At 41.2% G+C, this 24,656-nt stretch overlaps 1 protein-coding gene across 1 annotated transcript; it reads right to left on the minus strand.

Annotated features, from left to right (window-relative positions):
• Window positions 1-588: 588 nt before the first annotated feature.
• LOC111962180 (D(4) dopamine receptor-like) lies at window positions 589-22,567 on the minus strand. Its single transcript, XM_023985056.1, has 4 exons — window positions 22,087-22,567; window positions 15,352-15,464; window positions 12,455-13,104; window positions 589-3,450 (listed from the first exon to the last, which is right to left on the minus strand). The coding sequence occupies exons 1-4, from the start codon at window positions 22,357-22,359 to the stop codon at window positions 3,239-3,241; spliced, it is 1,248 nt and encodes a 415-aa protein (XP_023840824.1). The 5' UTR covers window positions 22,360-22,567; the 3' UTR covers window positions 589-3,238.
• Window positions 22,568-24,656: the final 2,089 nt, after the last annotated feature.

Consider the following 24,656-nt stretch of genomic DNA (forward strand, 5'->3'; position numbering starts at 1 on the left):
TATTCGAAAAAAMCATTTTCGGTTCGTCATTATGGGGTATTGTGTGATGATTGATCAGTATTTTTATTTTTTTAATCAATTTTAGAATAAGGCTGTAACTTAACAAAATGTGGAAAAGGGAAGGAGTCTGAATACTTTCCGAATGCATTGTATATACAGTATGTGTGTGAGTGTATTTAATCCTTCACATTCTTCCCAATGTCTGACGCTTCACACTTGTTATCAACCAGCATTCGGGTACCAAGCATGTCAATCCCTTCCCTCTCCATCTCGATTGAGCCCAGCCTCAGTTGGCTATGACCTGGATAGGTCTACTTGCCCCAGACCCGTCTTAGTGGAGGTGGGAACCCCATCAATTCAGAGTTGAACATCGGTATGCGCATTCAAAAGTCCTCCACCTGCTTTCCAGTCTTTTTTCATATCAGACACAGCGATGTCATTATTAGAAAATAAGGTTTTACATAGGCCTACACTATGGAGCTGCTTGCTTGTCAAGACATGAACATTATTTACACAAATCACTTATTGGTTAAATACAAAATGAATATTTTAGTAATGTTATTCAGTAGTCTAGGCCTATATAATTGTTTAGAAACCATACTTCCCGAAGCTATGATGTTTATTTATGTTATCATCTGAATATCAACTGCAGGGTGCCAAGAGCACACAACTTCTCACACAGCAGATTGCAGAAAGAAATGTGTTCTAATTAACCCAGTCACTGCGCAATATTCCCAAATGCAATCTCGGGAAAATACAACAGCAGAATCCCAGTTTTTAAGTGCTGTATGATTTATTTCTCAACTTACATTTTTTGAGCAATTGGCAGCGTTTTACAATCTTGATTGTCTGGCATGACAACATAAAGGTAACCGCGGGAAGCGCGCCAGTCATTTGAATGCATAAACGGTAGGCCTATATTCACTGTAAAATTCACACAATTACACTGTATTTATGAACACTGCAAAAATCACATGATTTTATTAGTGCCTGCGCAAGTTTTTTTTAGGACATTTAACAAGCGACAAGATCATATTTAGAGTCTGTGATCTAGCTAATGATTAACCCATTGTGATAAACAATACAGAGGAGCAACCCCATGCTTCAGCCATGTAGCCATGATTCTGCATCAGACGGTGATAATGCTTATTGCTAAAATAACACACTTGTCTGATAATATTGCTTTTCATCGATATGTTATTGGACTAATTTCTGAAGGGGAATATTTCATTTWAATGGTTTAATATAGGCTATATGTCATCATTGAGAGGGGGATGGTTTTATATTTGTTTTCCAAACAATCAGTGTAAATATCAGATTTTATGGTTGGCTATAAGGTACTTGCCCAGACTGCAAATGAAACATGAAATCCCCTACATTTGAAATTCTGCTAGCATAACTGGCTTTCCTGTGATCTTGGCCTGGGACAGAAATGTCTCATTCGGGCCAGTAATTTTCACTTGTTACTGGCTAAGTGTGCCACTGGCAAATTTACCTTTATGTCAAGCCTTTGCGCTGCATCATTCATGAAGGACTACATGTTTCCTGTTGCCTTGTTGATTTTGAGAGTAGCTTCCCTCTACATTGCTGACATAAACAATCACCCCTCACTCCAATAGTTACTTTGGATCATGGGGAGGGAGTTAGAGGGGTTGTCAAGGGCCATCTATTGGCAGACAGTCCAATACTTTGTGGGTGTGTGACTGTAATGAGAGATGACACACTCAGATCTACATGAAGGCATTGGCTTGGGAGAGACATGCATACCTCTTTCTTGTCTGTCCATCCACCTTCACAATTTCACCTCCATAATCACATTTTACAGCAGTACTATCCAAAGTGGACCCAAAGTACGTTTCCACTTGGCTGTTTCTCCTGTCCTTGAAACAACTCTAGAAGGGCCATCTCCATTCTCCTAATTGAGATAGACTTGAATATCTTGGAATATAATTTGCGTCTGCTGTCTTGGAGGAGACTGAAGGAGAATATCTTAGCTCATTTGTGAAAAACAAAGTTTATGGAAGGACTGACATTAAATCTTCCAACTCACACACCCATTATGTAATCTGAGTCATAGATACACAGGGTGATTACCATTTCCAGTCACTCCTCTAAATGCCCTGAATTGCATTTGACATTTATGTTAGCTCATAAATGCYGCAGAGCTAGTTTTCCCTGCCCTGATTTGAAATAGGTCTAATGTTTTTAATTCTTTCTCCACCTGTTGTTGTTGCTAGGCTAACCTCTGTCCCTCACCTGTGGCTAATGGACCAATCATCCTGGGGGAGAGGTTTGCGGATGTAAATTACTCTGTCAATACTTGTCACATTGCAAGCAGATGGTGTCTGAAATTGCTCCATCATATTTCATCCTCCCTCTTAAAGCTTTCTCGTTGGACTTGAACCATGAAACTCTTGTTGTTGTTGTTTTTCTTGTCTTGGATACATGATTTGTGCTGCTAGGCAACGGAGAGGAAACTGTATTTGTTATTTAGCCCTTTTTTTTTACCACTTTGTCCGTTTGTCAAAAGCCTCAATTTCCGTATGGGCGAGAGGGATATTTTTGAAAGAGGTTTAATTTTGTTGTGGCGATCTTTATCAGACTCAGTCAGGAGTTGGATTAGGATTTGCAGTATAATCATGGATGTGTGGAGAAGTGTTTTATTTTTATTTTTGTCAATGACGTAGTGTTCTAACCCTGGTCCTTAAYGTCCACACAGTTTAGGGACAGAAGTCCTAATTTAAGTGAGAAAAATAAGTAATCTTAAAGATGCAATTTAATTACTTCTAATAATCTAAGAAATTGATGCCTTGCTGGTATTTCTTAGCACCTTTTTTAGTTGGAGGGATTCAATGCAATTCCTTACCACAAAGCTTTCCACATAAAACATRGAAACAACATATGGCAAGCTGACAAACAACATTGCTGTCACAATAGGATAAATCACAAGCATTTATCAACAGAAAAAAATGAAATCCCAAGTGGGAGAAAAATATGCAATCGCAAGATTTACTGTACAGCAAAGCACACATTTGATATCGTAACATCTTACAATGGTATTGTTCATTGTGCTTTTTTGTGCATTCATCAGCGGCGGTGCCTCAGCCTGGTCCCAGAACTGTTTTTGCTGTGTTGTCAATGACCATAGGAGTTACAATGACAATAGAAATGACAATGACCATAGGAGTTGCTTGTCATGATGACAAATCTGGGACCAGGCTAGTTGTGCTCATCTTGCCTATCGGTATATACAGCAGCTGTGGAGGAATTTATTGAAGTAGTTCCTGAACTCTGTGTTGAAAACTGTGTAGATGATGGGGTTGAGGGCGCTGTTGACGTAGCCCAGCCAGGTGACGATGCTCATCAGCCATGGGGGGATGTAACAGGTGGCACACAGGGCCCGCATGGTGTGGACCACGAAGAACGGGGTCCAGCAGAACAGGAAGACACCTGGGATGGAATAGACACACACATACAGGCAGTCAGGCACATACACAAGCAGACACACGAGGTACACACACACAAACGTAGGAACATAGGTACACGGTRCGCACACACAGGCAGGCACACACAAACACACCACAAAGAGGGAGGTTTATACTGAGGCTCTTTAGATTTCTGCTTAAGAACTCGTAAGCCACAGGAATAGCAGTAAAATGACACCTCTGAGACCTCTCATTTATGAAATGATTATGGGTCAGGCTGACACAGGCTTGAAACTCTTTATTACTACATATGTAGGATCTTAMTTTGATCACCCTGTTGCAGGAGAAMTTTCCTGCAATGCAGAACATTTTAAACGTGTAGTGTATTTGAGGTTTAAAAATGCTTCTGAAATTTGTAATTTCCATTTAGAAATTTCAGACTTGATTTTCCCCTACAAAAATGTCCATTAATATTATAATCTACATAACAATTAAGATTTCCTGTTGCTGCCAGATTATTTGCTGCTGTCGCAAATTGGCTCAAAATAAGATCACACACTGTCTCAAATGGCACCCTATTCCCTTTACAGTGCACCACTTTTGACCAGGGCYCATGGTAAAAAGTTGTGCAATTTATAGGAAAGGGRRTGCCATTTGGGACGCAAAACAAATGTAATAACACAGGAATTGCTAAATATATCATGAGTCTTACTTTGAGGACATCATTGAGTGGCGAGTGGGAATAGATCTAGCTAGGAATAAGTCAAACGCAATCAAAATCAAAGATGGGGCCCTATAAATACAGTATACCCTCTTAGGGCTCCATTCAGATGGCTGTATTTCAGATTGAAGTAGTCTGAAGAGACCCTGCTGATAGGATAACTTTTTTTTACCACTGAGCATAAATTACATCTGCATCATGAMGTGTGATCATATCCCAATGATATACTGTAGGTAAAGCAGTGCTATTTACAGAAATACTTACAACAGGTCATTTCCATATCAGAGTGATAGCAAGGGTTGTTAGAACTATGCTAATGGTGGATAGACAGTAGGGGGAAGCCAGCCCCATTCTGTATTGTAAATTGACAAACACCATTTAAAATCATACTTGCCCATACATGAACCAATTTCTCATACATGAGCAAAACGCACAAGGAATACTTCAGATACGGATCCATCAGTTAAGCTTGATAGAACTGCGCCAGATCTAATTAGGTTTGTATGCAAAGAAGTACACCTGTCAGGCAGCTTCCCTGCCTAGYCCCCTGCTTGGCTGAATAATTCAGAAATGCTGATGGGATTTCTATTAATATCTAGAATGAACATTAGGATGAGTGATAGATAGATAGACACCAACTGTTGCATGCTGGTGTCACCCCCTGACCATAGAGAGCCATTGTTTCTCTATGGTGAAGTGGGTCAGRGCGTGACTGGGGGTGATCTAGTTTATTTATTTCTATGTGGAGTTCTAGTTTTTTTCTATGTTGGTGATTTGTATGATTCCCAATTAGAGGCAGCTGGTAATCGTTGTCTCTAATTGGGGATCATATTTAAGTAGCTGTTTTTCCCTCCTGTGTTTATGGGAATGTGTTTTGAGTTAGTGCACGTAGCATCTCTGTAGTCACGGTTCGTTGTTAGTTTATTGTTTATTTGTTTTTGTCTTTGCTTAGTTTCACTTTCTATTAAATCATGTGGAACTCAACATCCGCTGCACCTTGGTCCGTTTCTACAAACGATCGTGACAGCTGGGTAGGTCTGGGTTGGGTCCCAGATGTCACCCTATTCCTTATAGTGCACTACTTTTGACCATGGCCCATAGAGGTCCGGTCAAAAGTATTGCACTATATAGGGAATAAGGTGCCATTTTTGACACACCCCTGCTCTGAGCATCAACTCCCTTTGGAAGCTGGGCTTTCCTTTCTCCAACTCATTCACTTACTGTGGAGGGAGGCCTTTGGCTGAACAACATAATGTGAGGCAGATATAGGATTAGATTTTATTTAAAAAATGCAGCTATCTCTAAGGAACTCAAGCTATGGATAAAGTGTCCAAGTCATCTTATGTAGGGTGTCTTATGGAAACCTGGTCCCCTTGTGGGTCCCCCAGGACCAGTATTAAGAACGCCTTATCTAATGTAATAATGTGTTTCTGAGTTCCTTCCTACCAGACAGCTCTATCACTCCTGCTATTTGGAGTTRTTGAAGATCCATCATCACCTCCTACTGCACCATCAAGAGCATCCTGACTGGTTGCATCACTGCCTGGTATGGCAACTGCTCAGCCKCCGACCGCAAGGCACTACAGAGGGTAGTGCGTATGGCCCAGTACATCACTGGGGCCAAGTTTCCTGCCATCCAGGACCTCTATACCAGGYGCTGTCAGAGGAAGGCCCTAAAAAATGACAAAGACTACAGCCACTCTAGTCATAGACTGTTCTCTCTAATACCGCACGTCAAAGGGTACCTGAGCACCTAGTCTAGGTCCAAAAGGCATCTTAACAGCTTCTACCCCCAAGCCATACGACTCTTGAACAGCTAATCAAATGGATACCCAGACTATTGCATTGCCCCCCCCCCCCCCCTCTTTTACACTGCTGCTACTCTCTGTTTATTATCTATGAATAGTCACTTTAACTCTACTAATATAAATATTACCTCAATTACCTCGACTAACCTGTGCCCCCGCACATTGACTCTGTCCGGTAGCCCTTGTATATACAGTAGGCTCGCTACTGTTATCTTACTGCTGCTCTTTAATTAAAAATAAATATTAACTTATAATTATCAACACTTATTTTACTTAAAACCAGGCATTTTGGTTAAGGCTTGTAGTAAGCAATTTCACTGTTAAAGATCTACATCTGTTGTAAATTCGGCGCATGTGACATGACAATTTGATTTGACCTATAATATAAGGGAGGGATATGAGGCTTGAGTGAGGCTGGTGAATGGTGTCGTCTCTCAAAGGAGAGTCCCTATTCTCAGACACCCCCTGACTTGGAGCATATAAGTATTTTACCCACAGAACTCTTTGCCATCTACACCAGGGTCTCAAACTTTTTGGGTCCGGGGACCCCTTTTGTGATTGCAAATCATCAGGGACCCCCTCATAAATCAGAAAACAACGTTGAGGGTGATACAAATAGTCTACAAGTAGTTTTACTATGACGTCTACAGTGCAAGACTGACGAACCAAATCTCAGGCCCTGGGAGAGAACATGTAAAAGGCCTGCCTCTGGCATTGGAGAGAAAAATTGCTGCTTTTAAAAGTTAAATCTTAGTGCAATTCTACACATTTTGTCACTGAGCAAAGAGATGTTTTGTTGTTGCAGCTTTAAAGCTAATATCCTGCAATTATACACATTTTGATGTTCGGCAGAGAGAAAACGTTGCAATTTTAAAGCTTAAATTACATTGCGTTTATGTATATATACAGTAGCAGTCCAAAGTTTGTACACAACTACTTGATCTTTCTTTATTTGAATATTTTCTACATTGTAGAATGATAGTGAAGACATCAAAACTATGAAATAACACMTATGGAATCATGTAGTAACCAAAAAAGTGCTACACACACAATTCAAAATAGATTTTAAATTTGATATTCTTGAAAGTAGCCACCCTTTGCCTTGTTGACAATTTTTCATACTCTTGGCATTCTCTCAACCAGCTTCACCTGTGGCGCAGCGGTTAATGGCACTCCATCTCAGTGCTGGAGGCGTCACTGGTTCGAATCCAGGCTGTATCACAACCGGCCGTGATTGGGAGTCCCATAGGGTGGGGCACAATTGGCCCAGCGTCGTCCGGGTTATTGTAAATAATTGTCCGGGTCAATGTTAAATAAATGTTAAATAAAAAATAAATAAAATAAAAACCTGGAATGCTTTTCCAATAGTCTTGAAGGAGTTCCCACATATGCTGAGCACTTGTTGGCTGCTTTTCCTTCACTCTGCGGTCCAACTCATCCCAAACCATCTCAATTGGGTTGAGGTCGAGTGATTGTGGAGGCCAGTCATCTGATGCAGAACTCCATCACTCTCCTTATTGGCCAAATAGCCCCTACACAGCCTAGAGGTGTGTTTTGGGTCATTGTCCTGTTAAAAAAAACAAATGATAGTCCACTAAGCGCAAACCAGATGGGATTGCGTATCGCTGCAGAATTCTGTGGTAGCCATGCTGGTTAACTGTGCCTTGAATTCTAAATAAATCACTGACAGTGTCACAGGCAAAGCACCTCCACACCATCACACCTCCTCCTCCATGCTTCACGGTGGGAACCACACGTGTGGAGATCATCCGTTCACCTACTCTGCGTCTCACAAAGACATGGCAGTTGGAACCAAAAATCTAAAATTTGGACTCATCATACCAACGGACAGATTTCTACCCGTCTAATGTCTATTGCTCGTGTGTCTTGGCCCAAGCAAGTCTCTTTTTATTATTGGTGTCCTTTAGTAGTGGTTTCTTTGCAGCAATTCGACCATGAAATTATGATTCACACAGTCTCCTCTGAACAGTTGATGTTGAGATGTGTCTGTTACTTGAACTCTGTAAAGCATTTATTTGGGCTGCAATCTGAGGTGCAGTTAACTCTAAGGAACTAATCCTCTGCAGCAGAGGTAACTCTGGATCTTCCTTTCCTGTGGCGGTCCTCATGAGAGCCAGTTTCATATAATATGGACTTGGTCTTTTACCAAATAGGACTATCTTCTGTATACCACCTATACCTTGTCACAACAAAACTGATTGGCTCAAATGCATTAAGAAGGAAAGAAATTCCACAAATTAACTTTTAACAAGGCACACCTGTTAATTGAAATGCATTCCAGGTGAGTAGTTCATGAAGCTGATTGAGAGAATGCCAAGAGTGTGCAAAGCTGTCATCAAGGCAAAGGGTGGCTACTTTGAAGAATCTCAAATATAAAATATATTTTGATTTGTTTTTAACACTTTTTTGTTTGGTTACTACATGATTCCATATGTGTTATTTCATAGTTTTGATGTTTTCACTATTATTCTACAATGTAGAAAATAGTAAAAATAAAGAAAATCATTGAATGAGTAGGTGTGTCCAAACATTTGACTGGTACTGTATATATATATATATATACACACACATTTTTGGGGTAATTGTTTTGAGTTGAAAAACTAATAATTGAGTAGTGTGGATACCAATATCCCTGTGAGCCAACCAGGCCCAGGGTTAAGAACATAATTTTTAAAATGTTATTTAACATTTATTTAACCACGAAAAGCCCATTGAGACCCAGAGTCTCTTTTACAAGAAGGCAGCAACAATCAATACATTACAGAATTAAAATGTACAACGATACAACTTCACAAACATGATCCCGCCTAAAAAGAAAACATTTACACCACCTCTGTTACAGTCTCCCATCAAAATTGTAGATGAATAATATTACACTGTATTGTATGACACACTTGAAAACATATTTCATGATCCTTGGTTGAAAGTAATTTAATCTGTTAGTAATATTCATAAAAAAATATTAAATGAAATGCAGTACCGCCGCTGATCCCACTTTGAGAAACACCTGGTCTAGCTTCTTCTGTTTGCCTCATGATTCAGGTATGATCAACCTGTATGTCAAATCTATTTAATAGACTTTCTTGAACACTGGTTTTATCCTCAAATGCCATAGTATATAGGCCATGCTTCAGTTCTGCCTTTTCAATAAATACACCAACTCCATTAATCCACACCATCCCTGGACAGATGGACTCAAAGATAGCACATGGAAACATTGCTGATCGAGGGTCACTTTGAGTGTTTCTCTCTCTTTCTCCCCTCTCCTCCCCCTTATCTTTCTCCCCCTCTTTCCCTTGTTCTCCATCTGCCCTAGTAGACTCATTTTGCTCAGTATTTATTTGTGTGTGTGTGTGCTGGGTGGGGGGGTCTACTGGGACAGACTACAGGATTGGCTCTCTGGCTAAAGCAGTTGCACAAAGTTCTCAGAGGCAAGGAAACTGCATGAAGAATATGTGAAATGCTAGAAACGGCCTTGCTCCGGATAATTGTCATTCAATTTTGATAATACATTATCCTGTACAAGTATCTTTGCTCAGGTGTATTTATAGGTCCATTATTACAGTCAGAAGGCTGAACACTTTACCAACAAAACGGTGATACTATAGGGATAACACATCATCTCTAGGTCTTAAGGGCTCAGGTAAACCTTACATGATGATTGGATAAAGGATTACGTTTAAGTTAATTAGCCAGTGTTCGCTAAATGGTATTATAATGACTCGTTAGCCCAATAATGACCCTGTTTATTAGACGTAAGAAAGATCTAATTGTCATGGCTTTAGAAGCTTCTGATAGGCTAACTGACATATTTGAGTCAATTGGAGGTGTACCTGTGGATGTTTTCCAAGGCCTACCTTCAAACTCAGTGCCTCTTTTGCTTGACATCATGGGAAAATCAAAAGAAATCAGCCAAGACCTCAGAAGAAAATAATTGAAGACCTCCACATGTCTGGTACATCATTGGGAGCAATTTCCAAAAGCCTGAAGGTACACCGTTCATCTGTACAAACAATAGTACGCAAGTATGAACACCATGGACCATGAAGCTGTTCATACCGCTCAGGAAGAGACGCTTTCTGTCTCTTAGAGATGAACGTACGTACCTTGGTGCGAAAAGTGCAAATCAATCCCAGAACAAAAGCAAAGGACCCTGTGAAGATGCTGGAGGAAACAGGTACAAAATTATCTAATCCACAGTAAAACAAGTCCTATATCAACATAACTGAACGGCCGCTCAGCAAGGAAGAAGCCACTGCTCCAAAACCGCCATAAAAAAAGCCAGACTACGGTTTGCAAATATATATGGAGACAAAGATCATACTTTTTGGAAAAATGTCCTCTGGTCTGATGAAACAAAATAGAACTGTTTGGCCATAATGACCATCGTTATGTTTGGAGGAAAAAGGGGGAGGCTTGCAAGCCGAAGAACACCATCCCAACCGTGAAGCACGGGTGTGGCAGCATCATGTTGTGGGGGTGCTTTGCTGCAGGAGCGACTGTGCACTTCACAAAATAGATGGCATCATGAGAAGGAAAATGATGTGGAATATTAAACCAACATCTGAAGACATCAGTCAGAAAGTTAAAGCTTGGTCGCAAATGGGTCTTCCAAACGGACAATGACCCCAAGCATACTTCCAAAGTTGTGGCAAAATGGATTAAGGACAACAAAGTCAAGATATTGGAGTGGCCATCACAAAGCCCTGACCTCAATCCTATAGAAAATGTGTGGGCAGAACTGAAAAAGCGTGTGCGAGCAAGGAGGCCTACAAACCTGACTCAGTTACACCAGCTCTGTCAGGAGGAATGAGCCAAAATTCACCCAACTTATAGAAGCTTGTAGAAGGCTACCTGAAATGTTTGACCTGAGTTAAACAATTTAAAGGCTTTGCTTCAAATACTAATTGAGTGTATGTAAACTTCTGACCCACTGAGAATGTAATGAAAGAAATAAAAGCTGAAATAAATCATTCTCTCTGCTGGTATTCTGACATTTCACATTCTTAAAATAAAGTGCTGATCCTAACTGACCTAAGACAGGGGATTTTTACTAGGATTAAATGTCAGGAATTGTGAAAAACTGAGTTTAAATGTATTTGGCTAAGGTGTATGTAAACTTACGACTTCAACTGTACCTCAATGCCGGGATGGGATATGCCACTGTACCCYACATTTAAACTTTTCCAAATTTACATCAAGAAGGGAGAAATACAAAAACAAAATTCTGGAAATATACCCTTTTCACTGGGACCGCCGAGTGCTGAAGCGTGTAGCGCGTAAAAATCATCAGTCCTCCGTTGCAACACTCACTACCGAGTTCCAAACTGCCTCTGGAAGCAACGTCAGCACAAAAACTGTTCGCCGGTAGCTTCATGAAATGGGTTTCCATGGCCGAACAGCCGCACAGAAGCCTAAGATCCCCATACACAATGCCAAGCATCGGCTGGAGTGGTGTGAATCTCAAAGCCATTGTACTCTCAGTGGAAACGCGTTCTCTGGAGTGATGAATCACGCTTCACCATCTGGCAGTCCAACGGACGAATCTGGGTTTGGAGGATGCCAGGAGAACGCTACCTGCCCAAATGCATAGTGCCGACTATAAAGTTTTGTGGATGATATATAATGGTCTGGGACTGTTTTCTATGGTTTGGGCTAGAACCCTTAGTTCCAATGAAGGGAAATCTTAATGCTACAGCATACAATTACATTCTAGACTATTCTGTGCTTCCAACTTTGTGGCAAAAGTTTGGGGAAGGCCCTTTCCTGTTTCAGTATGACAATGCACAAAGCGAGGTCCATACAGAAATGGTTTGACGAGATCGGTGTGGAAGAACTTGACTGGCCTGCACAGAGCCCTGACCTTAACTCCACCGTACACCATTGGGATTAATTGGAATGCTGTCTGTGAGCCAGACCTAATCGTCCAACATCAGTGCCCGACTTCACTAATACTCTTGTGGCTGAATGGAAGCAAGTCACCGCAGCAATGTTCAAACATCTAGTGGAAAGCCTACCCAGAAGAGTGGAGGCTGTTACAGCAGCAAAGGCGGACCAACTTCATATTAATGACCATGATTTTGGTGTTCGACAAAAAGGTGTCCACATACTTTTGGTCATGTAGTGTAGGTTTTCCGACCCATATCTCGCGCCTGCTCCGTGGTATCTTAATATAACCATAATGGCGTTCCGACCCCAGTGCAGCTCAGTGTAAACAAGCATAACAGTTGGGTCGGAATCATCTGGCTAGTTCTCTTGGTGATGACTCAGACCGCACAATGCACAGAAGATTGACCATGAAAATATTTACAATTAATATTTTGCGGTTGTTGTGTGGCTTTGTTTGTTCAGACCACATTTAGTTATTACAACAGTTACATTAACAGTTGCATCAGYGCCCCAAACAACAGTGTTACCATATTAGAAAAAGTGCAAAGTGCCAACCAAACAGATAAGAGAACAAAAATGATCCAACTCACCCACAACGACAGGAAGCACCTTCATGGCCTTCCTCTCTCGGCAATTAATCTTGGCCCTCTTCTTCTGGTGAGGGTCGGTTTGGGGGTGGAGGTTGTAGCTAATGTTAGAGTAGGCCACCACGGTGGGCACAGGGCCTTCCTTGTACTCTGGAGTTGTTAAAGAGTTGTTATAGGGGCCGTCTGGAGACTCTAGGGGGTAAGGGTCCAGCTCTTCCAGATTAATATCCTTTAGCTCTGGCTTCATGTCTGTGAGCTCCTCCCTCTTGATAATGGGGGGTAGAGGAGTAGGCAGGGAGTCCAGCGGGGGCAGGGAGGCAGTTGCGTCCTGGAACTTCCTACAGACCAGGATGCTGCTCCTCAGCTTGGCCTTGCGCGCCTCCTCCCACCTCCTCAATCCCCGGAACATGCCGCAGTAGAGGAGGAGCATGATGGGACAGGGGATGAAGAAAGAGCAGACAGAGGAGTAGACCACGAAGTTGTCGTCCTCCAGTTTACACTCTGTAGAGTCCCGCTGGGGGACGTTTTGGATGCCAAACATGACGGGTGAGGCCACTGCCAAGGCCAGGATCCACGTGGCGGAGAGCAGGAAGATCTGTCTCTGATCAACATGCTTAAGGTTGTAGTTGAGTGGAATGGAGACAGCGATGAACCTGTATGAATCATATCAACCAGAGAAAAGATTGAGAGGAGCTATATTCGCTATGTTTTCGCTTTGTAGAAGAGATACATTCATTAATGATTTCCGTAGATCTATCATTAAATACTAAACAAAAATATAAACGCAACAAGCAAAAATGTCAAAGATTTTACTGAGTTTCAGTTCATAGAAGGAAATCAGTCAACTGAAATGAATTCATTAGGCCCTAATCTATGGATTTGACATAACTGAGCAGGGGCACAGCCATGAGGGGGCCTGGGAGGACGAGCCAATCAGAATTAGTTTTCCCCCCACAAAAGGGCTTTATTACAGACAGAAGTACTCCTCAGTTTCATGAGCTGTCCGGTTGGCTGGTCTCAGACGATCCCGCAGGTGAAGAAGCAGGATGTGTAGGGCCTGGGCTGGCGTGGTTACACGTGGTCTGCGGTTGTGAGGCCGGTTGGAGATACTGCTAAATTCTCTAAAACGACGKAGATGGCTTACGGATAGATAAATTAACATTAYATTCTCTGGCAASAGCTCTGGTGGACATTCCTACAGTCAGCATGTCAATTACACKCTCCCTCACAACATCTGTGGCATTGTGTTGTGTGACAAAACTGCACATTTTAGAGTGGCCACAAGGTGTACCTGTGTAATGATCATTCTGTTTGGCAAAGGAGAAATGCTCACTAACAGGGATGAAAACAAATTTGTGCACACAATTTGAGATAAATAATATTCTTTGTGCATATGGAACATTTCTGGAATCTTTTATTTCAGTTCATGAAACCTGGGACCAAAACTTTCCATGGTGTGTTTATATTTTTGTTTAGTATAGTACAGGGGTGTCAAACTCATTCCATGGAGGGCAGGGTGTCTGCTGTTTTTTCCTTTCAATTTGTGTCCAATTAAGACCTATACAACCAGGTGAGGGGAGTTTTTAACTATTCAGCGATCTTAACTCATCAATCAAGTACAAGGGAGGACYGAAAACAGACWCTCGGSCTTCCGTGGAATGAATTTGATACATGTGTTCTAGTATATTACCTTTGACACAAAAATATTATGTACACTGAGTGCAAAAAACATTAGGAACACCTTCAGAACAGCCTCAATTCCTCGGGACATGGACTCTACAAGGTGTCGAAAGTGTTCCACAGGGATAATGGCCCATGACTCCAATGCTTCCCACATTTGTGTCAAGTTGGCTGGATGTCCTTTGGGTGGTGGACCATTCTTGATRCACACRGGAAACTGTTGAGCGTGAAAAACCCAGCAGCGTTGCAGTTCTTGACACACTCAAACCGGTGCGCCTGGCACCTACTACCATTCCCCGTTCAAAGGCACTTAAATAATTTGTCTTGCCCATTCACCCTTCTAATAGCACACATRCAAAACCAATGTGTAATWKGTCTCAAGACTTRAAAATCCTTCTTTAACCGGTCTCCTCCTCTTCATCTACATTGATTGAAGTGRACATCAATAAGGGATCATAGYTTTCATCTGAATTCACCTGGTCAGTCTTTTATGGAAAGAGCATGTGTTTGGTTTATTTTTTAAATTATATTATTCCCATTTGTGTGAATGCTAATGAGGTTCTTGGCTACAGGCAACACAGAGGCAACAAATACCTCAACAGGCCCTATATAGCTTAATGTCAGTGATAGGCTGTGTAACAGTGAGCAAAGAAAATGATAATCATATCAGCTAATGTTCCCATGCAAATGCTACCTGWCTATCAAGATGGAAACATATTTTATCCTGAGGTTTTATGTTTTGTATGTTTTCTCTCTCTGCTTCATTTGTGCTTTCCGTTAACACTGATTGCTTTCAGGGAGAAGGGGGGAAGAGAGAGATGACAGGTCATTGCTGGAGATATGGTTATTTTCCTAATCCGATCTAGTGGAGGAGACACTATGACCTATGACTTGGGCTGATAGCGAAAGCAGCAGGGTTCTCCTCCCTTGTACTGCTAACGCTGCCAGCACAACTCCCAGCAAAGTGCTTTTGGAGAGAACATGTTAGTATTGGTATTCAATGGCTCAAACATTCGGACACAGGGAAGGAAAGTTAATTGGAATCCATAGATTATTTTTGTGAACTTGACCTAGCTCAAACATCATGGGGGGGGGGGGTATCAATGAATCGACTCATGCTTGTATTGCAGTGCTGTTTCTGTCATAAGTCACACTTGACGTCAGCGCTTTGACCACCACCTGAGAGGTCGGATGTTAACAGAGAGTTAAAGGTCGATAACCTGTCGATGCTGATGGCGCAGAGGTTGAATATGGAGGCCGTACACAGCATCACGTCCATGGTCATCAGGCCGTCGCAGACATGCATGTTCAGTGACCACAGACCACCCTGGAACTGAAACAGAGCAGCAAACACACACGGTCAGACAGGCAACATCACTGAACTTAAAAAGAACTTGGTCTCTTTCTCGAGGCAAGGACATAGGATGCAAGGAATCACATAAAGATGAATTGAGATAAAGCCATGGTCTGCTGACTACCCTTTGCCCCTCCCTGCCCTCTGATGACTTCCACRAGGTCTTGCCCTTGGCTAGTGTTCTGCACCCACCAGATTGGCTGTGTGTGAAATCAATTTCCTCATTAGCGCTGCTGCAGCTCTATCATAGAGCTGAGCAGAGTGAGGCCCCTCTGGCTGATTGGAAATTGCAGGCGTGGAGCACATGTCAGTTATGACAAGTTTTGGCCTTGACACAATTTAGATGATTTTAATGGTATTCTAATCACATATTTTAATTGGCTTGTTTTTAATAACTTCTCTCTCTCTGATTTGGCTGCCAGGTTGGGGACATGTGTTCATTGTCATGTAACGTGATAYATGTGGCTCTGTTCCAATAACATGTAAAACACATTTCTCCTTCCATCATTCCCATTACGGAAAAACCACATGAATTTCACATGTGGGAAATCACATGATTTCTCATGTGATATCATATAAAGGCATGYGTTTTTTGAATATTTCTCAGGTGATGATAATTCACATGAAACTTCACGTGGATTTTCACATGTTGATGAACCTAACCTTTCACATGTGCACATTTTTGTGCTCATTTCATGAGTTGAAATAAAAGATCCCAGAAATCTTCCATATGCACAAAAAGCTTATTTCTCTAAAATGTTGTGCAAAAATGTGTTAACATTCCTGTTAGTGAGCATTTCTTCTTTATCAAGATAATCAATCCACCTAACAGGGTTGGCATATCAAAAAGCTGATTAAACAGCATGACTTTTACAAGGGTACACCTTGTACTGGGGAAAATAAAAGGCCACTGTAAAATGTTCAGTTTTGTCACACAACACAATGCCACAGATGTCTCAAGTTTCTTCACCTGCGGAATCGTCTGAGACCAGCCACCTGGACAGTTGATGAAACTGTGGGTTGGCACAATAGAATAATTTCTGCAAAAAACTGTCAGATACAGTCTCATAGAAGCTCATCTGCGTGCTCGTCAACGTCATAATCAACTTTAGTGGGCAAATGCTCACCTTCAATGGCCACTGGCACACTGGAGAAATGTGCCCTTCAAGGATGAATCCCGGTTTCAACTGTACCGGGCAGATGGCAGACAGAGTGCACAGCGTCTTGTGGGCGGGCAGTTTGCTGATGTCAACATTGTGAACAGAGTGCCCCATGGTGGCGGTAGGGTTATGGTATGTGCAGGCATATGCTACGGACAATGAACACAATTGCATTTTATCAATGGCAATTTGAATGCACAGAGAAACCATGACCAAGTCATGAGGCCCGTTGTTGTGCCATTCATCCGCTGACATCACCTCAGGTTTTAACATAWTGCACAACCCCATGTTGCAAGGATCTGTACACAATTCCTGGAAGCTGAATGTTTTCCAGTTCATCCTTGGCCTGCATACTCACCAGACATGTCACCCATTGAGCATGTTTGGGATGCTCTGGATCGACATGTACGACAGTGTGTTCCAGTTCCCGCCAATATCCAGCAACTTCACACAGCAATTGAAGAGGAGTGGGACAACATTCCACAGGCCACAATCAACAGCCTGATCAACTCTATGCGAAGGAGATGTGTTGCGCTTCATTCTGGTCACATCAGATAMTGGCTGGTTTTCTGATCCACACCCCTACCTTTTTTAGGTATCTGTGACCAGCAGATGCATATCTGTATTCCCAGTCATGTGAAATCCATGGATTAGGGACTAATGCATTTATTTCAATTGACTGATTTCCTTATATGAACTTCAACTCAGTAAAATATTTGAAATTCTTGCATTTTGAGTTTATATTTTTGTTCAGTTTATTTTCAATAGATTCAATGGCAGTCCTTAGTTTCGCCACACGGGGCATTGTGCCGATTTCTAGGTAGATGGCCTTATTTCATCAATAACTAGGGTATGGGCAGGGCTTAGGTAGCCTATCTCTAATTGGATCACTAACATTTTGAAGCTGAGCTCTTTGCTCGTGCTCTGCTGYGCAGTACAGTCCTATCTGCATCAATAGGCCTACTGCTATGTAGTAAAATACAGTTTACTGCCCAGCCATAAYTTATACAGCAAWTATTATTGAACATGTCCTCACCTGGGATTTGAAACTCTTGGTTCACGGCATTCCGATCTTCCTGCTACGCCACCATGTCTGTGACAATGACTGATTTTACCTGTATTCCTACACTTTGGACTTAAAACTAAATCTTAGCTTTGTTAAAAATACAGAAAACCCTAAAATTGCTACAAATATGTAAATGATATCAACGATGAAAGAATAGTCAGATTAAATGATGGCTAAAATAGCAATGCAAATGAAACTCTTTTGCTAAGTGCAGAGATGTATTATACATGCCTTCAGAAAGTATTCACACCCCTTGACTTTTTCCACATTTTGTGGTGTTACAGCCTGGATTAAAAATATATTAAATTGAGATTTTGCCACTGGCCTACACACAATACCCCATTAATGGAATTATGTTTTTCAAATTTCTACGAATGAATTAAAAATTAAATCCTAAAAGGTCTTGAGTCATTACGTGTTCAGCCCCTCTGATATGGCAAGCGAACAAATACTGTAAATCAGGAGTAAAACTTTTCTTAACAAGTCACATAATAAGTTGCATTAGACACACTCTGTGTGCAATAATAGTATTTAACATGATGTTTAAATGACTACCTCATTCCCACACATACAATTATATGTAAGGTCAGTTGAGCAGTGAATTTCAAACACAGATTCAACCACAAAAGACCAGGGAGGTTTTTCAAATGCCTCACAAAGAAGGGTACCTATTGGTAGATGGGTAAAAATACAAAAAGTAGACATTGAATATTCCTTTGAGCATGCTGAAGCTTTTAATTACACTTTGGATGGTGTATCAATACACCCAGTTACTACAAAGATAAAGGTGTCCTTCCTAACTCGGTTGCCGAAGAGGAAGGAAACCACTCAGGGATTTCACCATGAGGCCAATGGTGACTTTAAAAAAGTTACACAGTTTAATGGCTGTAATAAGAGAAAACAGGMTTGATCAACAACATTGTAGTTACGTCACAAATAGGCACTAAAGTAAAACTGCAACAAATGTGGCAAAGAAATGTACATTATGTCCTGAATACAAAGTGTTATGTTTGGGCCAAACCCAACTAAATAAATTACTGAGTGACACTTCATATTTTCAAGCATGGTAGTGTCTGCATCATGTTATGTGTATGCTTGTCATTGGCAAGGACTATGGAGTTTTTTAGGATAAAAAGAAACGGAATAGAGCTAAGCACAGGCAAAATCCTAAAGGAAAACCTGGTTGTCTGCTTTTCAACAGACACTGGGAGACACTGAAATTCACTTTTCAGCAGGACAAAAACCTTAAACACAAGGCCAAATATACACTGGTGTTGCTTACGAAGTTGCTTACTAAGACCACATTAAATGTTTCTGAGTGGCCTAGTTACAGTTTTGACTTAAATTGTCTTGAAAATCTATGTTAAGACTTGAAAATGACTTTCTAGCAACGACCAACAACCAACTTGACAGAGCTTAAATAGTTGTTTGAAGAATAATGTGCAAATATTGTACAATGCAGTTGTGCAAAGCTCTTCGAGAGTTATACAGAAAGATTCAAATCTGTATTCGCTGCCATAGTGATTGTGACATGTATTGACTCAGAGGTGTGAGTACTTATGTATTAGATGTTTCTGTATTTAATTTTCAATAAATCTAAAAACATGTTTTCACTCTGTCATCATGGGCTGTTGTGTGTAAATGGGTGATAAAAAATCAAATTTTCATGCATCTTGAAGTCACGGGGTATGAATACTTTCTGAAGGCACTGTTGTTAATGAATGTGTAAGGGACTTTGTGGGGAAGCAGGAAAATCAGCGTACCCCAAACGCAGAGGCTGTGAGTTAAAATCCCAGGTGGGGTCATATTGACAAGTCAGTACTAAGTGATCATGTCAAATGTAATTATATTGTCATTGATTAAAGATTGTTACATTATTTCTGCTGAACAGCGTACACTTACTTTAAACCTCCCCATACCATTTCATTACTTATCATGGTTTAGGACCATCTGGGTCCATCACATGATGTCCTGACGACTGGGGGAAAAAATGTCTTGAAAACATCTTACAAATATCCTAACATGTTCGTCCAATTATGTTCTTCGGATGATGTGTCATGGTCCCCTGGAGCTTTTTGTCAAGTTTCCGTTTTGTTCCAGTAACATTCCCAAAGACGTTTCTACTACCTTCTCGAAACGTTGTGTCATGGTTCCCTGGAGGTTTTGTCTAGTTCCAGGGATGTCCCCAAGGATGTTATTGGGATCTTGTGTCATGGTCCCCTCCCCTCCTCCAGGGGACCATGACACAACGTTCAGAGAAGTCCTAAAAACATCCTTGGGGACGTCCCTGGAACAAACCGGGAACTAGACAAAACCTCCAGGGGACCATGACTGTTTAAATTGAATTAATGTCAATTTTGGCTTTTAAAGTAAAACATTCTAAATTAAATTTGATACCTGGGCTTTCACACGTTCAAATGTTGTCATGTGTAGTTTAATTTTATCATGTTATAATTTTGCATCCCCATGTTATGAGATCTTTACACGCGACAACATTTGAACACATGTGAAGATATGATCTCATGTGAAAGTTTCATGGATTCACATGTTGAAAGATTGCATCCCCATGTTGTCACACTTATTTCACGAGATCATGTTTTCACATGTGTAGTTTTATGTTATTGCATGTTGCTTTTAACATGTTGTCACATGTTTTCACATTAACTTCACATGTGATTACAAAATTCATGTGGTTTTTCTGTAAGTCTCCGTCTTTAAGTCCTTGAAGTAATCACTGAAAGTGAAGATTCCATCATATAGCCGATTTATGGTCAATCTGGTTTCTGTATTAGTCAAACAGCATGTACTGCGATGTGGCCTCTGCGGAAGTTAGGGCATTCAAAGTCTTGCTCATCGTTGAGCAGAGCAGAGCTGTTGTGAAGGAAGTTGTCAAGGAAGTGAGTTTGTGTTTATACAGRACGTACCGCCCCCACCTACCGTCAACCAATCATGTCAATGCAGAGCTTTATGGAGCCCTCCACATTGTTACAAAATTTGGGTCGTGCACTGCGATGCGGTACGGAGCTTGATTTGGACTCCGGAGGCTCCGCAATTGCTTCACCCCCAACGTACGGAGCCTCCGGGCCACATTTCYGGATCAAGCATAAATGGTATTTTACACCAGTCATGTCAAATCAGCATTCCCCCCAAGGAGAGGAGGAAAGGAGGGATGCGAGGCATGATGGATGCATTCTCAAAGAATTAGAACAGGACCCCCCAATTTCATCCATCGATTCATCCATGGTCTCTTTCCGACTGGCCAGTTGGTTGCTATATCAAGCTCTCTTGAAGGGGCCATAGTGGTGTCCAGTGTGATGCTTGGGACAGTGACCCTGGGAATGGAATGTTCTGTCAGTGAAAAACTATTGTTCCTATGCTGGGTCTCTTGGCTACTAGTGGCTGTCTGGCTGAGGGGGGGGGGGGGGCGGCTGAGAGGAGGCGCTAGTCAGCCTCATTTCCCCGGCCCAGTGTTGACTGCCTGCTGGGACAAATGTGTGTATTGTGCTGCGATTGTTGAGGCATGTGCTGTGGCAGAACGGATGGGGATGCAGCCGTGCAATGACTCGCTGCAGGGGGTTTTGGTCCCATCAGTGGAGAGGCAACCCACGCATCCCCCGAGGGGTCAAATACAGTTCATGCCTACAGTGTAGTTACAGCTGTGTGGTTGTTGGAGTTAGATTGAATTACAGGTTTGGGAAATTCTGTCAATCCACGGTAATGACTTATAGACAGTAGATCTAAGCGTATCTGATTATTTCTGAAATACTTAGAAATAGTATAAAGTTGAAAATTCAGTATGATCTGGTGAAGTCATGTCTCAAATACTCAATGGTGTTTGCAAGCCATATGAGACGTTTTGACAACAACAGCAAGCTAGGCACACATGCCTTTGCAAACCGTTGGATTAATGAGCCAACTGTGTTTATCCAGCATTCACATCATCCATTCTGTGCAGTGTTCACCCTTGCATCAGCTGCAACACATGTAAATAAACCTGGCCCCAATAGATGATAGGTTGTAGACAATAACCAATTGTGTAAATATGGCATACTATTATACATGCATAATAGCAATGACAATTGATATTATTGGTTAATAACATGTGGTCTTTTCTGTCATAATCTGTGATTTGGATTGATAGATGTTACATTACATTATAAAATGTTATGCTCTAATTTGAAATAGCTTCCAATCACAATTAATTGGACCTTTCTAATGAATATCATCAATTATTATAATGATTAATACTATCACTACTAATAATATTATTAATATGAATCATCATCATCATCATCATACAGGCACATTGTTTTAATCATAATAAAATGCATGGCTTTGACTGAGGCACCATACCATTTTGAGACATATTACTCACCTCAACATATATAAACAGTGGCAAAACCAAAACTGCCAACATCAAATCAGCCACAGCCAGACTGACTATGAAGTAGTTGGTTGTAGTTTTCAAAGCTTTTTCCCTGTACACGCTAAGGCACACAAGCAAATTTCCACAAATGATGACCACAATTAGCAATATTCCGAATATCAGAGCAGGGAAGTTAAAGTCGGTGTCCCGGGTTTGTGCGGTGTTAATATCGGCACCCAGAACTAGCACGGTATTGTTTGAAACGGTGAGGTTGGCTGGCATTTCTGCAGACAGCCGCTCTTGCACCTAAAAATATCCACTCTCCCTTTCTACTAATAGAAGAAGATGAAGTTCAATCAYGGCCGGTCCGAGAGAAAGCAGCAGTCTTGAAAGGGATTTTCATTTAGGCGTCGCTTCAAATAGGTATACAGRATGGGTTTCTTTTGCCATCTCGAAGTCTTCATCACTGAAAACTCTGTTGAGACGCCTTGTTGTTGTCCTTTATTATATTTTCAGCACTGTGCGCGCTGGACAGAGCCACAGAGCGTCATGCTTTCCAGCAACAAGCTTGCTCTTCAMGCGCGCTCTCTACGCGGGGTTCCTGCTGACAATAACAGGCAGCAAAATTACTGCCAGTCGACCCTGACCCATTGCATTCATTCCCTTTAATGTATCTATTTAAAATCGAGTCACTTTGGCACAACACTGGTGTGTTCCTCCCCAAGCCCAGTTATTTCCAGTTGAACTGATTTATCAAGTTTATCAAGTGTGCCGTTACGAATCCAGGGGCTTAAAACCGATTACCTGTACTGGTTGTTTTCATGGTCTGCCCTTGAATCTTAGGCCAAGAAGCAATTTAATAATTCTGAGCGTGCATTTGTTTCTTGTCAGTCACAGGGAAAGTGACTATTGGAGTGGGAGTTTTTGTGTGACCRATGACAAACACTGGCTTTTCTTGGATACTATAAATGAACAACTATTAGACACAATTAAGGAACCCTTGAGTCTTAAAACAGTGCGTGCCAATCATTTGCATACATTTGCTCTTTAGGGTCATGGAGTCCTGGACCATGGAAAGCTCGTTTCAGCAGACATTCTGAGTGTGAAATGTCATGCAATTGCGCAATTAAAACTCTCTCTGACACACTTCAATGAAATTATACAGAATGCATAAAGTACATAGGCGAAATTGCCACAGGGATGGGGGGACATGTACATTATATTTAGAACAGGTCAAATATTCAGAACATGTCGTTTCATCCCCCTCCCCAATAATTTCTTTAAAATAAACAAAATAAACATGTCATAAGCAATGGCAAAATGTTTAGAATTGCAGGAAATTAGCTTTAATGGCCGACCTTGGACACGAAAAACGGTCCAACTGCTTCTCTTTCTCAATTTTCAAACAGAAATGGGGTGTGCCTTTGGTGGTTCATCGATGTGTCATCCTGGTCATATGCACCACCACYGATGTAGCTAGTTCGTTAGCTAAGCTAGCCACATAACTCCTCCAGTATGTGCTGACCTCATTTCACAGGATTTGTTTTTGGACAGCTCCTGTAGAGATCGGTCAGAAATGGCACTTCTGTAGCCAAATATCTTATTCATCCATTGTTTTAAGCGTTAAATGACCTGGTATGATGGTGCATTGTATAATGATGCATTGATCACTTATACAGTTTAACAAGAATTTAAGCTTTCTGCCAATATCAGATATGTCTATGTCCTGGGAAATATTCTTGTTACTCATTTCTCATGCTAATCGCATTAGCCTGTGTTAGCTCAACCGTCCCATGGAAGGGACACCGATCCTGAAGACGTTTTAAAGCCCTATAACCTTTTAAAGCCCTATAAAGTAACTGTCCAGTGTTTCTAGATTTCTATGAAATATGACCTAGAATTAATTACAATGGCAAAATGTGTAGTAGGAAATTTGCTTTAAAACTGCAAAATGTTCTCTCAGGCACATGACGACATGTGTAGAATAGCATTATAAAACTACAMWTTTTTYCACTTATCCTTCCACTTATACTGTTTTCAGAAAAAGTCTTCCATATACCCCTCAAGAGAGGCRTAATAAGTAATGTCARACTTTGTAGARTTGTAGGAAATTGAGTTTTAAAATGTCAAAATMATTTCCGGGGGAGGACCCCACCGGAGCCTCGTCTACTGTTCAGCCCCCCCAATATCTACACCACGTTTTGTCCCTTAATACACTATGACCACAAAATTGCTTATTAAAGCACAACCTATACTGTGGGGTCCCACTTTAAAAGATGGTCAGGTAATAAAGGCTTCATAAAGCCTTCAAAATGCCTTCATAAGCACTACATAAATGTGTTACAAATGTGTTACATAGCATATATTACCATATGTCATGMTTTATAAAGGGTTCATAAATGTGGCACAGCTGTGACAATCACGAATGTCAAATGTCACTTAATTCAACATGTCGAATATTATATAAACATGTGCTTTATAAAGGATGACATTTTGTGCTGAAGGATGGCACACGCTCTAAATTGAAGTCATGTTAGTCACATTACACAACATCTAAATCAAATCAAACTTWATTTTTC

This window comes from Salvelinus sp. IW2-2015, linkage group LG4q.1:29 (assembly GCF_002910315.2).
Source record: "Salvelinus sp. IW2-2015 linkage group LG4q.1:29, ASM291031v2, whole genome shotgun sequence".
In the NCBI taxonomy this organism is placed as follows: Eukaryota; Metazoa; Chordata; class Actinopteri; order Salmoniformes; family Salmonidae; genus Salvelinus; species Salvelinus sp. IW2-2015.